At 53.1% G+C, this 15,335-nt stretch overlaps 1 protein-coding gene across 1 annotated transcript; it reads right to left on the bottom strand.

Annotated features, from left to right (window-relative positions):
- Nucleotides 1-682: 682 nt before the first annotated feature.
- On the bottom strand, nucleotides 683-13,656 carry LOC114032640 (cartilage oligomeric matrix protein-like). Its single transcript, XM_027848001.1, has 19 exons — nucleotides 13,487-13,656; nucleotides 12,436-12,521; nucleotides 12,155-12,206; nucleotides 11,092-11,264; nucleotides 10,838-10,975; nucleotides 9,747-9,821; nucleotides 9,319-9,477; nucleotides 8,780-8,884; nucleotides 8,021-8,128; nucleotides 7,707-7,866; nucleotides 4,563-4,681; nucleotides 4,124-4,176; nucleotides 3,786-3,979; nucleotides 3,350-3,528; nucleotides 3,147-3,195; nucleotides 2,852-3,048; nucleotides 1,849-2,021; nucleotides 1,209-1,348; nucleotides 683-935 (listed from the first exon to the last, which is right to left on the bottom strand). Exons 1-19 carry the CDS (start codon nucleotides 13,563-13,565, stop codon nucleotides 889-891), a joined length of 2,286 nt encoding a protein of 761 aa, XP_027703802.1. The 5' UTR covers nucleotides 13,566-13,656; the 3' UTR covers nucleotides 683-888.
- Between the last annotated feature and the right edge of the window lie 1,679 nt (nucleotides 13,657-15,335).

The raw sequence follows: 15,335 nt of genomic DNA, 5'->3' as shown, positions 1-15,335 counted from the left end.
ACTTGTCTGTGCACCTGAGGACTTGTGTCTGGTCTCACTGATATATGCAAACCCCTTCTGTCCATCGTCCGCACCCTCCAGCCCCCTGGGGTTCCAGAGGTTTCTGGGCTCTGCTTTCTTGGTAGGTAGAAGTGGGAGTTTGGAGGTGACCCCCGTCTGTGTCTGCACCCAGGCCAGGCTGCAGGCGCCCGGCCCTGCCTGGCCCAGCCCATCTGGACTGTACCCAGGCTCCCTGGCCCCACCCCACTTCAGCCCCATTCTCTTTTTCCTGTGGACGCTTTTGTCTTTGTATCTTTGCATTCTTTGTAAAGGAAATGTAATAAAATTCAAATGTTTTCGTCTCTGGCTGGTCGATTTTTCCTCTCTCTTCTGGCTTCCTGAGTGGTGCCAAAGTCACGCCTAGCTCCATCCACATCCTCACAGGCACACACAGGGGCGCCCCCATGCAGACGCATGTGCATATAAACACACATATATCGTCAGCGCTCAGATGGACACGCGAAGGCCTTTGTGGTCATAAACCAGAAAATCTGTGGGAAGCCACTGGGGCCGGAGGGTCTCTCCCCACCCAGGACTGATGACAGGAGCAGTGGGAATGAACTGAGATGTTTATTGTCCTTCCTGCTTGCTCCCTTCCCCCTCCCCCCCACCGTCCACAGGGAGGGAGAATGGTAGCCCCCACGGTCTCTCTCCCATCCTTGTTCCAGGGAATACAGGGTACTGAGGACGTTGCGTGGGGCCACCTGGTTGACCTTGGCCTGAGGGCCTGCTGCTGTAGGGGGCCCAGCGGGTTCATCTCCTGCAGCCCTCTGGGGGTTAGTGGTGTGGTATGTACAGGGGTTGGGGGGGCATTGGCCAGGAGCAGGTGACCACCCCCTTCCTCTGGCTTTAGTTATGTTGCAGACGATAGACCTCATAGTCTTCTGGAATGGTGTCTGCAAGGTCAAGAGCCCCATGGGCCAGTGAGACTGGGGCCCGTACCCGTCCCTCCCCTCTCCTGGACACCACAGAGTAAAGTCTTCAGTTTGCACCCAGGCTTTGATGCTTCGCTGATAGCTACGCCCTTTTGGGCCAGGACATACTCCCGTGGTCCCCCTTCTGGAGTGCCTCCCCTTGCCAAGACTCTGGTACTCCTCTCTCTTCCTGTGTGTCTCTCCCCCACCCATGGTTCTCTGTCCCCTGTTCATCTCCCTCTATCCCCCTCATACCATTACATCGGTAACGGAGGTTGGCCCAAATAATGTTTTCCTGGGAAAAGCAGAAGACGCCGAGGCGGCCTCCTCGCATGGTCGTGTCCAGCACCACGTTACTATCAGCCACAAGTTCAGGCCCCTCATAAAAGCGGACCCTGGGGTGGGAGGGGGCACAGGGCTCAGGCAGGTCCCTGAGAAGCCATCATCTTCCCCCCCCCCCACACACACCCTCAATACTGGGAAGGAGAGGGGGAGCTGGGCAGGGTTGGGAGGGAGAGAATGTCTGGGGAACCAGAGTCCAGAAGGGGTGAATAGTGCTAGCCTTGATGGGGGAAGGGACTAGAGTTTCCAATGAGACTGGGAATAGAGTCAGAGACCTATATGCATTGGCTTTGGGTTTCAGGTTCAAGGGTTGTTTCTGGAGTCAAAGGTTAGAGGTTACAATCAGGGCTGGGTCTAGATCAAGGGCGGGTCAGACTGGGACTGCAGCTAGAGTCAAGGTAGAAATTAGTGGTTAGCCCTCGGTTGGGCTAAGATGAGGCTAAGGTTAGGGTCAGGGTTAGATTAGCCTTGAAGATTGGGTTGGAGTGAAGGGTTAAAACCACAGTCAGGGTTGAAGGTGGAGGTTGGGTCACAACCGGGGTCTGAAACTCACCTAATGTAGCCCACTTGTGGCCGGTGCTGCAGGAACCATCGATAGGACGTCTTGTCCTTCCAGCCCACGTTCCGTGGGTCTTTCCAGAGGAGCTTCACCTGATCATTTGTGTCCCCCGTATGCCAGAGGGCGTTCCTCAGCTGCTCTCCAGGCCCCGTGGATGACTTCACTGCCTACCCCGCACACACCCACCCGACACAGAAATGCACACCAGTTGAGACTCAGAAAACCCGAGTTCAAATCCCAGCATAGCTACTTGTGACTGTGAGCAAGGCATTTAATGTCTCTGGACCTCAGTTTCTTCATCGGCTAAATGATGGGGTTGGATTAGATGACCCTTCTTATTCTAACTCTGAGATCCTAAGACTAGGCTAAACTAGGGTTGGGGCATGGGGAGGGGGGCAGGGATATACTTGGAAGAGGCAGAAATGTCAGATTTTGTTGCCCACTCTCCCATAGGCCTCTGGGTAGTAATTGGGATGGTATTTCAGTGATCACAAAGAGGGAGGTTATGTGGGTACTGAAGCCAGGTTACTTTTGGGGGAACGGAGGTGAGAGGATGAAGTTTGGAGTTGAGATCAGGTTTTTGGTTAGAGTATGGCAGAAGAAGATGAAGAGGTTGGTGACAATTTGGGATTGAGCACAGGTGGGAAGATTTGGAGGGAGTCCTCGAGGTACCTTGGGGGTCCAGTTCAGTGGCCAGTGGGGGATCATTAGTGGGTAGATTTAGTGACTTCAGGTTGTCTTTTTAGGGGCTCTTGGGGGTACAGAGATTTGGAGTCTAGGAGGTCTTCTGGGCAGAGAGGATCTAGGGGCTTCCTAGAGACTCTTGGGGGGTTAGTTTGAAGGCCCCTGGAGGGGTTTAGAGGAGTCAGGGGAGGAGTCGGGCACCCATAGTAGGGAGGGTCGAGGGCTCCTGAAGAATGGAAGTAGGGTCCCTGGGGAGAGGTTCAGAAGTCCCTGGGGTGTTTGAGGGTCCCTTGGAGAAGTTTGGGGAGCCCACCTTGAGCTGGATCCCAGGTTCGGCCACAGCTCTGAAGGGATTCGCCTGCCAATACGTCTGTTCCATCTGCTTCCACATGACCACGTAGAAGCTGGAACTGTCCTGGTAGCCAAAGATGAGGCCAGCATAGTCGTCATCTGTGAGGGTGTTCACGTGGAAGGTGCCTTCGAAGTCCACGCCGTTGAAGGCTGTGTAGCCTGGAAGGGAAATAGGGCAGTACCCAGAGAAGGTATTGGGCTCAGCATCAGGGAAGCCCCAGCCTCAGCCCCACACCCTACCTTTGCCCTGTGCTTACCCACAGCCAGTCCTGGGTCACTGTTCATCGTCTGCACAATCTCCATCCCCTGCAGAAGGTAAGATGGGTAGGAAAGACTGAGGCTGGGCTCTGCCCCCCGACAGCCGCGACCCTACCCCTTCCCTCCCCTTCTCCTAAGGCGTGGCCAACCCTTCCCCTTCCTCAGTCGGCCTCAGGCCCTGCCCTTGGACAAATAAACAGACCTGGTTGAGAACCACCCAGTTGGGGTCTATCTGCGCATCTCCTTCAGGGTCCAAAACAACAGTCTGGAAGGCGCGGAAGTCCGTGAGGGTGACCTCTGCGTTCTCTGGGCACACGTCAATTTTGTCCACGACCTTGTCGGCATCAAAGTCATCCTGACACACATCGCCCACGCCGTCACCTGCAGACCGGGAGGTGAGGCAAGGGATGAGACCACAGGTCAAAGATCAAGCTGGAGACATCCCTTTGGCTCTCTAACTCATGACCACATACTCTCCTCCCTCTTCCCAGCCCAAAGCCTGGCTTCATCTTCTCTTCCCATCCTAGACCCTCTCAGTCCTCTGTCTGGAGCTCCTTTCTCTCCTTGGAGACAAAGGGCCTCTGACCCCCCCCCCAACCTCCCACAGACACCTCTCCCCTGTCCCACCCTCATCTCACCGTCAATGTCCTCCTGGTTCGGGTTGGGGACAAGGCGACAATTGTCCGGCCCTGGGGCACGGCTGTCTGGGATTCCATCATTGTCATCGTCATCGTCGCAGGCATCGCCCTGCCCATCCTTATCGGTGTCTTGCTGTGAGCTATTGGGCACTGTGGGGCAGTTGTCCCGAGAGTCCTGGTGCCCGTCGCCATCCCTGTAGGAAGGCAGGTCCCGCTGTCTCCCCACACCTTCACGCCTCTCTGCTGTGCCCCTTCCTAGCCGTGTTCTTCTCCACCCCCAGTGCCCTCACCCAGTTGGGCCTCCCTCCACCCTGCTGTATAGACCCCCAGCTCCTTACTGGTCCTGGTCACTGTCACACGCGTCCCCTACCAGGTCATGATCCACATCTTTCTGAGGAAACAAAACCCACAAAGTGTTTGGAGAGCTGGCCGTGTACTGAGCTCCTCCCACCTAATCCTTTCCTATGAGGCCACCAGCTAGCCACTCTGGGAACTTTGCATCTATTCTCTGAGGGCCAGGCTGAGGGGCTCATCTCATGAAGAAAAGGGGAGTGGGGAATCTGCTCTGATCAGGGAGTGACGAGGGGTCTAACCTGATCATCAGCTGGAGGTTTTGACCGGGTCCTAGATTGGAGGAGGGGAAGTCTAACCTGGTCGGGTTAGACGATTCTCAAGGCTGGGGGGAGGTCTAACCTGGTCAAGGACCAGTGGGCTTTGGAGGGTTCTAGCCTGATCAACTGTTGTAGAGGAAAAGTCTCACTTAGTCGGGAGATTTACCTGGTCAGCATTGCTTTTCTGTGGACAGTTATCACAGGCATCTCCTACCCCATCTCTATCACTGTCCCGTTGGTCTGGGTTGGGGGTCCTCGGACAGTTGTCAGCAGCATTCTGGATCCCTGAGGAGAAGAAGAAGAGAGGTGCTACTCTAAGAACCAGGAGGGGCCGATGCTGGTGCCAGTTTGGAGGAGGATGTGGGGAGGTGAAAGAGGTAGCCACTAGAAGTAACTTTAAGCTAGAGGACCCTGGGAGCCCGGTGGACCAGCCTCTCGGACAGGTCAGACCATCCAGGACAGATGTGGGCTCTTACACTTAGAGACAGCGCTGAAAGAGCCCTGGACTAAACTGTGAAATGGTATGAATCAAAACTCTCACGCTAGCTGTGAGACCTTGGACAAGTCATTTCTCTTTTCCAAGTCTCAGTTTTCTCATCTGTGAAATGGGAGAATTAATAGCACCTACCTCAGATGGTGGTTGTAAGCATAAAATATGGAAAGCACTTTGCAACCCCAAAGCATTATGTAAATATTAGTTGTTACTGTTATTATTACAAATGTCTAGTTTTTTCAAATCCTTAAAAATTGCTTTTCATATACTGTGCTTCCTCTTGAATTTCTGTTCTGTATCTCTCCTTCTACACCTGTCTACACCTCCACTTTCTTTTTTTTTTACCTCCACTTTCTTACCACCAGAATATTCAACAAGAATTTATTAAGTATTTAATGTATTTGAGGCACTGTGCGAGGTGCTGTGGGCACAAGACAAAATGTGAGTCTTTGCCCTCAAGGAGCCTCCAGACTGGGAATCTGGGTCCCATTCCCAAAGCTCCCCTGAAACTGCTTCCCTAAAGTTACCAAAACCCAGGGGTCTCCCTGTGCATCCTAAAGTATTGGACACTCAACTACAACTCTTGGGCATCCCATTGACATTCCTAATATCTAGCTGGCCTTTAAATATAACCCTTTAGGGTTTGCCAAGTGTTTTACATATGTTACTTCATTTGATCCTCACAAACCTGGGAGGTAGGGGCTATTATTATGCCCATTTTACAAATAGCTAAACTGAGGCTGAGAGAGGTTAAATGGCAGCTAGTAAGTATCATAGATGGAATTTAAACTCAGGTTTCCCTCCCTCCCTCCCAGTTCATTGATCTGTCTGCTATGCCCGCCACTTAAATAGGCATCCTCTCCTCTTACCTGTCAAACCTGTCCTTACACTCCTTCCACATGAGCGTCCCCCAGGACTCTGACATTGGCCTTCTTTGTATGGAATCACAAGATTTGAGATTTGTCGCCTCTATCCTAACCTCAGAGACCATCTGGTCCAGCCCATAGCTGAAAAAGATTCACCTCTATGCTGCTAATCTCTCTCCCAATGTCCAGGCTCCAATCTCCAATCTCCAATAAGACACGTTGAACAGCTGTCCAGTAGACATCTGAAACTGAACTCATCTTGCTCCTTCCCCCTGCCCCCACCCCTTTCAACTTCCTGTTACTGTCAAGGGCACTGCCATCTTCCTAGTCCCTCAGACTCAAATCTTACTTCGTCCCTCTCTCATGGCCTCCCAACCATATTTAATCTGTTGCCAAAGCCTATTGATTTCACCTTTTTGAGTTTTGTAACATCTCAAAGTTACTCCAAATTGAGCTCAGTGCTCTAAATGTGGCCAGACCCTAACAGAGGGCAATGGGAACCCAAGCTCCATGCAGCCCAAGGTCATATTCACTTTCTAGGCCACCATATGACACTGTGGACTCATACTGAGCTTGCAGTCCACTAAAACCTCTAGATCTTTTTCAGAGGAAGAAAATCCCTCCATCCCTCCATCGTGTACTTGGGAACTTGTGTTCACCCCATGCCTGCACTATTGCAGTAGCCTGCTCATGGGTCTGCCTGCCATAAGTCCAAATGCCCACTCCAGTCCATCCTCCACTCAGCTGTCAAAGTCATCTTCCTAAAGTACAGCTCTGACCATGTCACCTCCCCTATGCAATAAATTGTGGTGGCTCCCTATTACCTCCAGGATCAAACATAATCTCTCCTGTTTGGCTTTTAAAGTCCTTTGTAACCTGGTCCCTCCCTATCTTTCCAGCCTTTTTCCATCTTACTCACCTTCACATACTCATAGCCAGTGACCCTGGCCTCTGGGCTGTTCCTCTCACAAGGCCCTCCATCTCCAGACTCCAGGCATTTTCCCTGACTGCCCCCATACCTGGAATGCTCTCCCTACTCGTCTCTACTTCCTGGCTTCCTCTAAGTCTCAGCTAAAGTTCTACCTTCAGGACTTACATGAACTGATGCTGAGTGAAGTGAGCAGAACCAGAACATTGTACACAGTAACAGCCACATTGTGTGATGACCGACTTTGATAGACTTAGCTTTTCTCAGCAGTGCAAGGATCTTAAACATCTCCAAAAGACTCATGATGGAAAAGGGTAACCACATCCAGAGAAAGCACAGTGGAGTCTGAATGCAGATCGAAGCATAGCATTTTCACTTTTTTTTGTTTTTTGTTTTTTTCTTTCTCATGGTTTCTCCCTTTTGTTCTGATTATTCTTTCACAACATGACTAATGTGGAAATATGTTTAACATGATTGTATATGTATAACCTACATCAGATTGCTTGCTGTCTTTGGGGAGGGGAGAGGGAAGAGAGGGAGGGAGAAAAATTTGGAACTCAAAATCTTACAAAAACGAATGTTGAAGATTATCTTTACATGTAATTGGAAAAAATAAAATACTATTAAGAAAAATAAATAAATAAAATTCTACCTTTTGCAGAAGCCTTTTGAAGGCTCCCTTTAATGCTAGTGCCTTTCTTCTGTTGATTATGTGCAATTTAGTCCATATATACCCTATTTATTATTTATATGTATAAAAAGACCTGTAAGGTCTTTGAGGCTGGGGATCATGTTTGCTCTTCATTGTATCCCCAGCATTTAGCACAGTGCCTGGCATATAGTAAGTGCTTAATAAGTGCTTGTTGGCTGTTTGTTGACTGACTGTTCTCTGTTTTCAGCACCCTATCAGCTGCATGAGTTTGAGGTCTATCCAACGGTCCCAGGCCAGGGGAGGCAAGGAAAGGGTCGCATGGGCCTCGTCAGCCCCTCACCCCCACCCCTTCTGCTCCAAGCCAAACTCACGGTCCCCATCAATGTCATCGTCACAGGCGTCCCCTTGACCATCCTGGTCCGCATCCCGCTGGTCATCATTCTTGTCCTCACGGCAGTTGTCACAGGCATCACCCCACTTGTCTTCATCAGTATTTCGCTGGTCTGGATTCCGAACCAGGACACAGTTATCCTGGAGGGAGGAGGGGAGGAGGGGAGGAGGAGCCTGAGCCTGGCCAGAGCAGTGTAGGGATACCGAGTCTGGGACCTCCCCCTTCCTCTCCTCCTTCCCAGGTCCATCCCCCAACTCGCCTTTCTTTCTCCCTCCACCCCATCCTGCGTCTCACCTGCTCATTTAGGACTCCGTCCCCGTCGGCGTCTGGGTCACAGGCGTCCCCGATGCCGTCTTTGTCCACATCTTCTTGGCCCGAGTTGGGCACCTTTAGGCAGTTATCCTGGGGAAGGATGAGGGTGTGAGCCTGGGAGGGGACAGAAGCCTGGGGGCTGGGGCAGAAGGGCAAGGGAGGAAGTGGTGGGGAGATCAAGAGACCTGAGTTCAGAAAAGCCTTCTGTATCAGTACCAGTTGGAGGGCGGAGGGCATGTCTGGGTCACAGATTATTCGACAAAGATGGAGGGACATCACTGGGCCACAAGTAGCAGAGAGACAGATTTCAGCCTAGTGTAAAGACTTTCGAATTGTGTTATAAAGCAGCAATCATCAAAACTGCTTGGTACTGGCTAAGAAATAGAGTGGTGGATCAGTGGAATAGGTTAGGTATGTAAAGACTCCCTGATAATCCGAGGTGTCCAATGGTCGAATGAGCTGGCTAGAGGGGTAGTGAGCTCCACATCACTGGAAGTCTCCAAGCACAGACTGTCTGACCTCTGACCAGGGATATTGCAGAGGGAAGCCCTGCTTGGGTGGCAGTTGTACTTGGTGGCCTCTGAAGCCCTGTCCACCTGCGGGATCCTCTTCAGGGTAGGGAAAGGAGGGAAAAGTTTGGAAGGAGGAATGATATCGTGGCAGGGTCTGAATTCTGGGAGACTGAGAGAAGGGGGACAGCCAAGAGGACAGTAGGGGGAGGGGCCCCTTCTCCCAGCCCACCTTTCGGCACTTCCTATCTGGGCACCGTAGCTTCTCATCTGGAAAGCCGTCCAGGTCAGTGTCCTTACCACATATGAGCCCATTGCCAGCCCAGCCCACCGCACACTGCAAAGGAAAAGTGGAAAAGTGGACAAGTGTCTGGCCACCCTACGCCTTCCCAGCCCAGGCTCCAGGAGCCTGCACACACACACACACTCACAGATGCACACACACACACACACGCCATTTACACACAAACACACATACAGGCACACCCCTGTGACTCCTCCCTGTCCAGCCTGCCCTCACAGACATTCCTCTCCCCCTCCCCATCCTCCTCCTGCCCAGTCCCTTCTTGAGCTCCCAGCCTGAACCTCACAATGCACCCACAAAGCCTGTCTTCCAGGGCCAGCAATGGAAGGGCCTCACACATATGTGCATCCCTTGTACGGCCCTTCTCTGCCTTCCACCCCATCCCCTCTCCTCAGACACCAGCACCCCTTCCGTATGTAAATGCCCTATTCACACACACTCCCCCACCCCTCAGGCCCAGGCCTCACCACACATGAGGTAGAGCCGTCCCTCTCCAGGATGCAGTCAGCATTTTCATGGCAGGGACTGGGTTCCCCATTAGGACACATCCGTTGGGCTTTTCTCTGGCAGCCAGAGGCCTGATCCCCCACAAAGCCTGGCTTGCAGGGCCCACACTGGAAGGATCCCTGCCTCAGGACCCAGGGGAAGGGAAAGCATTAATGGCCTGGCCCTGGGACTCTTCCTCCCCTCCTGCAGACCTTGGAGTTCCTTCCTCTGCCCCTCTCCCCCCCAGGGGGTACTCCCTGCTCCTGCTACCCCTTCCTCCTTCCCCAGATGCTTTCAGCCTGGCTCTGTTTTCCCATCTTGCCACACTGCCCCCCACTTCTTCATCCCCTCCTCCCCGCTTTCCCCTTGTCCCTCCCTACTCTCCCAGACACATTCCCTTCCCTCTTACCCGAGTGTTGGTGCACACAGAGTTGGGGACACAGTTGTGCTGGCCAGTCTCACACTCATTGATGTCAGTGCAGACCTGGAGTGGGAAGCATGAGGCATGATTATACCTGAAGACCCCCAATTCTAACCCTTCCCCCCCCCCACTCAATCCTCAGGCCGCAGAATCTCAGAGCTAGAAGGGACCTTAGAGACAGTAAATGCAATCAATACCTGAATAGGAATCTTCTCTACAACACTTCTGACAGTTGTTCATCTAATCTCCTTTCGAACACCTCTAGGGACGGGGAACTCACTACCTACAAGGCAGCTCATTCCTTTTGGATACCTCTCATATTTAGGGCATTTTTCTTACCTATTTACATTCTATTACATCTTTTCAATTCATTCCAGCTCTCCACACCCATCTTTGCCCAGGTATATCATCCCCTACTGTCTGGAATTTCTATTCCTCTTTTAACTGGCTACTCAAGCTCTCTTCTCTCCCTCTTCAAACCCCATTCCCATAGGCTGTTCCTGCTCACTCCCAGCCACGCCTGTCAAACCCTAACCCATTCAACCTTCAAGGACCAGCCAGAATATGATGTAAAGGATCCAATTCCTCAATGCCTGCTTGGCCCAGTAGAACCTTTGTATTGGAAGTCCAGAGACCTGGATCCAAGTATAGGCATTGCCATTGGCTAGCTGTGTAGCCCTGGGCCTTGGGGCCATGATCTACAAAAATGAGGCATTTAGACTTTATAATTTCTACAGGTTTTCCCAGCTCTCACGTTCTATGATCCTTCCAGCCCTGATGCTATGTTCTAAGGGTCCTCCCAGTTCTGACATCCCGAGTTCTAAGGGCCCTCCCAGCTTTGACATCCTGTGTTCTAAGGGCGTTTTTAGTTCTCATGTTATATTTAGTTTTAATCTCTGCCTCCTCCTCCCCTAATACTACAGTACTAAGCCACCCCTCCCTCCAGTCAACCTCCCCCCCCACACACACCCTGCTTTGCCCTCTTATGGTCTGCATCAGTGAATGGTGAGAGATATACAGACCCAAGGAGACAGACACAGACTCCCACACCCCTAGGCACGTACATCAGGCATGCTCACCTGCTTGTTGGCCTTGGCGAAAGCCAGGCCCACGCCCTCGTGGGGGGGCCCGCTGTATCCAGGGGGACAGGCTTCACAGCGGAATCCCGGGCTGGTGTTGATGCAGCGGACCCGGGGGTAGCAGGGGTGTGCGTTACACTGGGGGAGGGATGCGCCAGGTAAGGAGCGCGGGAGTCACCAAGGACTAGCCCAGGTCCCCCAGACGCATCACCCCCTCCTGAGTCTCTCCTGCCCCCAGCCCAAATCCAACGGACCTCGTTCACGTCGGTGCAATGGGTTCCGTTGCCTGAATAGCCTGGAGGGCAGGGCCCACAGCGAAAGCCGCCGCCCGGGGTGTCGGTGCAGGTGACGCCAGGGAAGCAGGAGTCGGGCTCACAGCGGCTCAGCGGCCGCACGCTAGTCCACGGGCTACTCACCGGCTGCATGCCTGGGTTGGACGGGGCGAACGGGGCAGAGCCCAATCAAGGGCCACACCCCGCAAGCCTCCCGCTCCCCCTCCCCCCGCGCCCGCCCCACCCCGCTCCATCCAGTGCTCTGGGCTACACTGGCTATGAGACAGTCTCTGCCTGCGGTGCTTTTACTCTGTGATTCTGTTTGTCTGTGCCTGTGTCTATCTCTGTGACTCTCTGTCTCCTTGTCTCTGAATGTATCTCTGTCTCTGAGTCTATGTCCGTGTTTCTATGTCTGTGTCCGTCTATGTCTTTCTCTCTGCGTGTCTGTGTCTGTCTATCTCTGTGTCTCTGTGTCTGTGTCACTGTTTCTGTATCTGTCTTTCTCCCTGTTTCTGTCTGTGACTATGTCTCTGTCTCTGTGCCCGTCTATGTTTTCCTCTGTATGTCTTTCTTTCTCTGTGTCTCTCTCTGTCTCTCTGTGCCTATCTGTGTGTCTCTGAGTCTCCTTTCTGTGCCTCTGTTTTTATAACTATTTATGTGCCTATTTTTCTGTGCCGTCAGTCTGTCTGCTCTCTCTCTCTCTCTCTCTCTCTCTCTCTCTCTCTCTCTCTCTCTCTCTCTCTCTCCCTCTCCCCCCCCCCCCCCCACCTTGATCTAACTTTCTGGTGTCTAACTGCTCTTCTCTTTTTGTCTTCCTCTCCCTCCTGGCCTTTATTTCTAGGTATCTGTCTCATTTCCCCCCTTTCTTTTCCCTTCTATTTCTCTATGTCTCCTTCCTCTGCCTATCCTCTGCCCATCTCAGATTTCCGTTCTCTGTCTCTTTTGTCTGTTTTGTCTTTCTACCCCTCCTGTCTCTTTCTCTGTCTTTCTGGGTCTGCTTTTCTTGCTCAGGCTTTGTCCCCCACCCCATCCCTTGGGCCCTCACCACAAGCATCACACTCCATCACCGTGTTCTTCAGGAAGGTGATTTCTTTAATCTGGAAGAAGCGATGAGGAAGAGAATTTGTGTTCGGGGAGGAATGAGGGAGGTTCGGGTAACCACAGCCTACCTGATGAGTAGGACCCCAGAGAAGGGAAAAGGAGCTGCGCCTCCCCCGCCCTTCCTGCCATGAAAAGCTAGCACTAGACTGTGTTTCCATTCAGGTCATGGGAGGAAAGGAAGCCCTGGGGCTCTGGGAGACCCCAGCACCCTGGCCGCCTCCTCACCTGCTGTTTCAGGAGCTCCCGCACCTCCTGCAGCACCAAATTGGTCTCCTTCATCTCCCGGAGCATCTGGGGCGCCACGTCTCCCCCTGAGCAGAGAGGGATGCTGTTGCAGTGCTGGGAGGAGCCTCGGAGTATTGGGGTATCCAGGAAAGGCGTTGCTTTTGTAGGGGGATTCTAATACTAGGAGTCTAGGGAGGCGGGACAGGAGCTGTACTGAAGACTCCATCACCTTGGGGAGACACCTGGGTCCTTGGGAGGGGCCAAGGACCCGACTGAGGGCTCACATGCTTTCACCAGGAGCCGTGGGAAGAGGGGGAGCGAGGGCTGAGGTGAGGGGTTGGCAGTAGTGGAAAAGGTCAGGGACTCTGGTGGGAGCAAGAGACTGAAGCTTAATCCACTGTCAGGTGGGCTGAAGATACCCTCAGCTCTGCTCCCCCTCAATGTGTAGCCTTTCCCTGGGCGCCTGTGGGCCCCCCCCCATCACATCCCTCTCCCTCAGCCCTCGGCCTAGGGGTGTGTGCCTTAGTCTTGGCGTTCTAGCTTAGAGGGTTGGCCAGGCTGCTTGGAGCCTCAGCCTGGCACTCTCTGACTCAGGTCACTACGCCTGTCTCTGGGGTTAGGGTTGGGGTGAGGGAGAGCACCCTTCCCAAAGCCCTGAGACCCTTCCAAACTAAAGTAGTTCAGAGAGACCAAGGATGCTGGAGCTCCAAGGGGAACAGGGATGGACTAGCCTTGAGGACCCCAAGGGCACGGAGGTTGTCCCCACAACCCCACAACTTCCCAGGGCTCAGTGAACGTTGAACTATGCACTGAGAACCACACTCCCATACTGGCTGCAGAGGTTTGGGGGGTGGCGCGAGGGTACCAGTTAGTATTGCCTAGGAATGCTCCCTCCGAACTCCTTGGGGTATTCCCAAATCTTAGGTCTGGAGGAGACCTTCAAATTTGCTCAGGTCTGTGGATACAGAATGGGACCTGAACAGCAAGAGCCGAGCCATCGACTCCAGATGTGAGGGCTGGTGGCGCCCGGGCATCCCCAAACGCCGCTTACCCACTGGTGCCTGTCTCTGACCGGCGACGAGGTGGCAGGCGAAGGCGAGAAGCAGCCCACAGGAGGGAGATAAGGGCATGGCTGCGACTGGGGCCGCGCCCAGGTCCTGGGAAGTGGGGTCTCTGTGTAAAGCGAGCGGGGCTGTGCTGAGCCCTGTCTGGCTCCGACTCTGGACTGGGATCCCGTAAGACTTAGACGGCGGCGGCTCTTCTCCCTGTGCGCTCCCTTCTTGCGCTATTTATGGAAGCCGATCCTCTTCTCCTTGGCCCCGGGTCCGGGGCGCCGGACGTCATAGCGGGACAGCCCAGCCCTGCCCAGCCCCTGAGCCGCTGCAAACTTGCCAGAGGTAAACAGGCGGCGATGCAGTCATCGGAGGAGCGCCCTGCCCCGCCCCACCTGGCACTGCCTTGGGGGACGCGCTGCCCGTTCAGTTTCTGGCCTCGCTGGACCGGGGGACCCTCAACCCCATCCCATTACCATATACTCTGCGGAGAGGTGCCTCCTGGAGCCAACGCTGAGCACCTGGAGCCCTTGCGCCCACTCCTTGGGACAGAGACTTTCCACCACTCCACCGACTAAGCCGATGACAGTCCACCAAAGTGGGGGAAGTTGAGTGGTTCAGAGCTGAGCTGGCAGCAGGGGGCGCGCGGGGACCCTGGGTCACCCTCTCACCCTCTCTGGGGATCAGGGAAGGTGGGCTTCCCCCATCTTCCACCTCCCTTTTCACATTGCGCCATCCCCCACCCTTCGCCCCCGACGTAAGCCTGCACTGACCTTTCCCCAGCCCTCTAGACAACTGGAGCAGCTAGATGAAGCCCACTCGAGATACTGAGAATGCCGTGATTTAATGAACCCCGCTGCTGATTGGGTACCCTGTTGACCTTTGACACTGCCCCTTCCTCCATCTGGAGAAGAGTAGATTGTGCATTGACCTTTTTGTGTCACTGGAACCACCATCCTCCCAGTCTCCCAGGCTGAATGCCAATCCCCCCTATACACACACACTCCTCACATCCAATCAGTTCCCAATTCCTGTTCACTGGATTTCTTACAGCTGCCTCCCCACCCTTCCTTCTCTTACACCAACCTCCTGACGGTCCTCTCCACCCCTCATACTCCCCCATATCTAACCCCAGCTACACAGACTATAGAGGCATCTTACCAGAATCCTTTCATTCTATCCCCAGGGGTTTAGCACAGTGCCTCAGTATAGTAGATTCCTTAAAAATGCCAATTGATGGACTGATTGACTGAAACTATGATTACCTGTGTCTATCCAACTTCCATGGTTCCCCATGATCTGCTGGAGAAAGTCCAAATTCTTCCATCTGGCATTCAATACCCTCCACAGTCTGACCCTAACTACAGGGTCAGACTACAACTTCTCTGCTTCCCTTCATGTCCCTTCCCATTTGTCCAAACCCAATGTATGTTCTATAAAACACACTTTTCTGTACCAGCCTACACTATCCTCCTTCACCTTTGGCTTTGCCTGTTAATATCAGGCCCATTTTTCAACACTTGAATCAATGCCATTTCCTCCAAGAAGACTTTTGCATTCCTGCTACAGCTTGCCTTCCTTTCAGTCAAGTTGGAAGCCATCTCTTCATCTTCTGACCTTTGAAACATCCCGTGTTTATAAATGTTATTTGTCTGTATTATATTCTGTCTTGTATTTAAGTTCTGTATGTCCCATTCTCACACGGTGCCAAGTTTGTGCAAGTATCCAGCTTGGAGTCAGGAGAACCTGAGTTCGTATGCTACTTCTTTGGCTCTGGCTAAGTCACTTCACTGCATCAGCCTTTGTCGATTTGTAAAATGAGGGGGTTGGAATCAATAGCCTGTAAGG

The sequence above is a fragment of the Vombatus ursinus genome, unplaced genomic scaffold, assembly GCF_900497805.2.
Source record: "Vombatus ursinus unplaced genomic scaffold, bare-nosed wombat genome assembly UNPS02005552.1, whole genome shotgun sequence".
Taxonomy (NCBI): domain Eukaryota; kingdom Metazoa; phylum Chordata; class Mammalia; order Diprotodontia; family Vombatidae; genus Vombatus; species Vombatus ursinus.
This window is presented reverse-complemented; position numbering and strand designations above follow the sequence as displayed.

Bases quoted from the DNA above. Each gene is read 5' to 3' on its own strand.
- LOC114032640 (XM_027848001.1), bottom strand. From the start codon at position 13,565: ATGCCCTTATCTCCCTCCTGTGGGCTGCTTCTCGCCTTCGCCTGCCAC. The intron at 12,522-13,486 runs GTAAGCGGCGTT...CTCTCTGCTCAG, and splicing joins TCAGAGACAGGCACCAGTGG to GGGGAGACGTGGCGCCCCAG. The intron at 3,196-3,349 runs GTCTGTTTATTT...TACCTTCTGCAG, and splicing joins ACTGGGTGGTTCTCAACCAG to GGGATGGAGATTGTGCAGAC.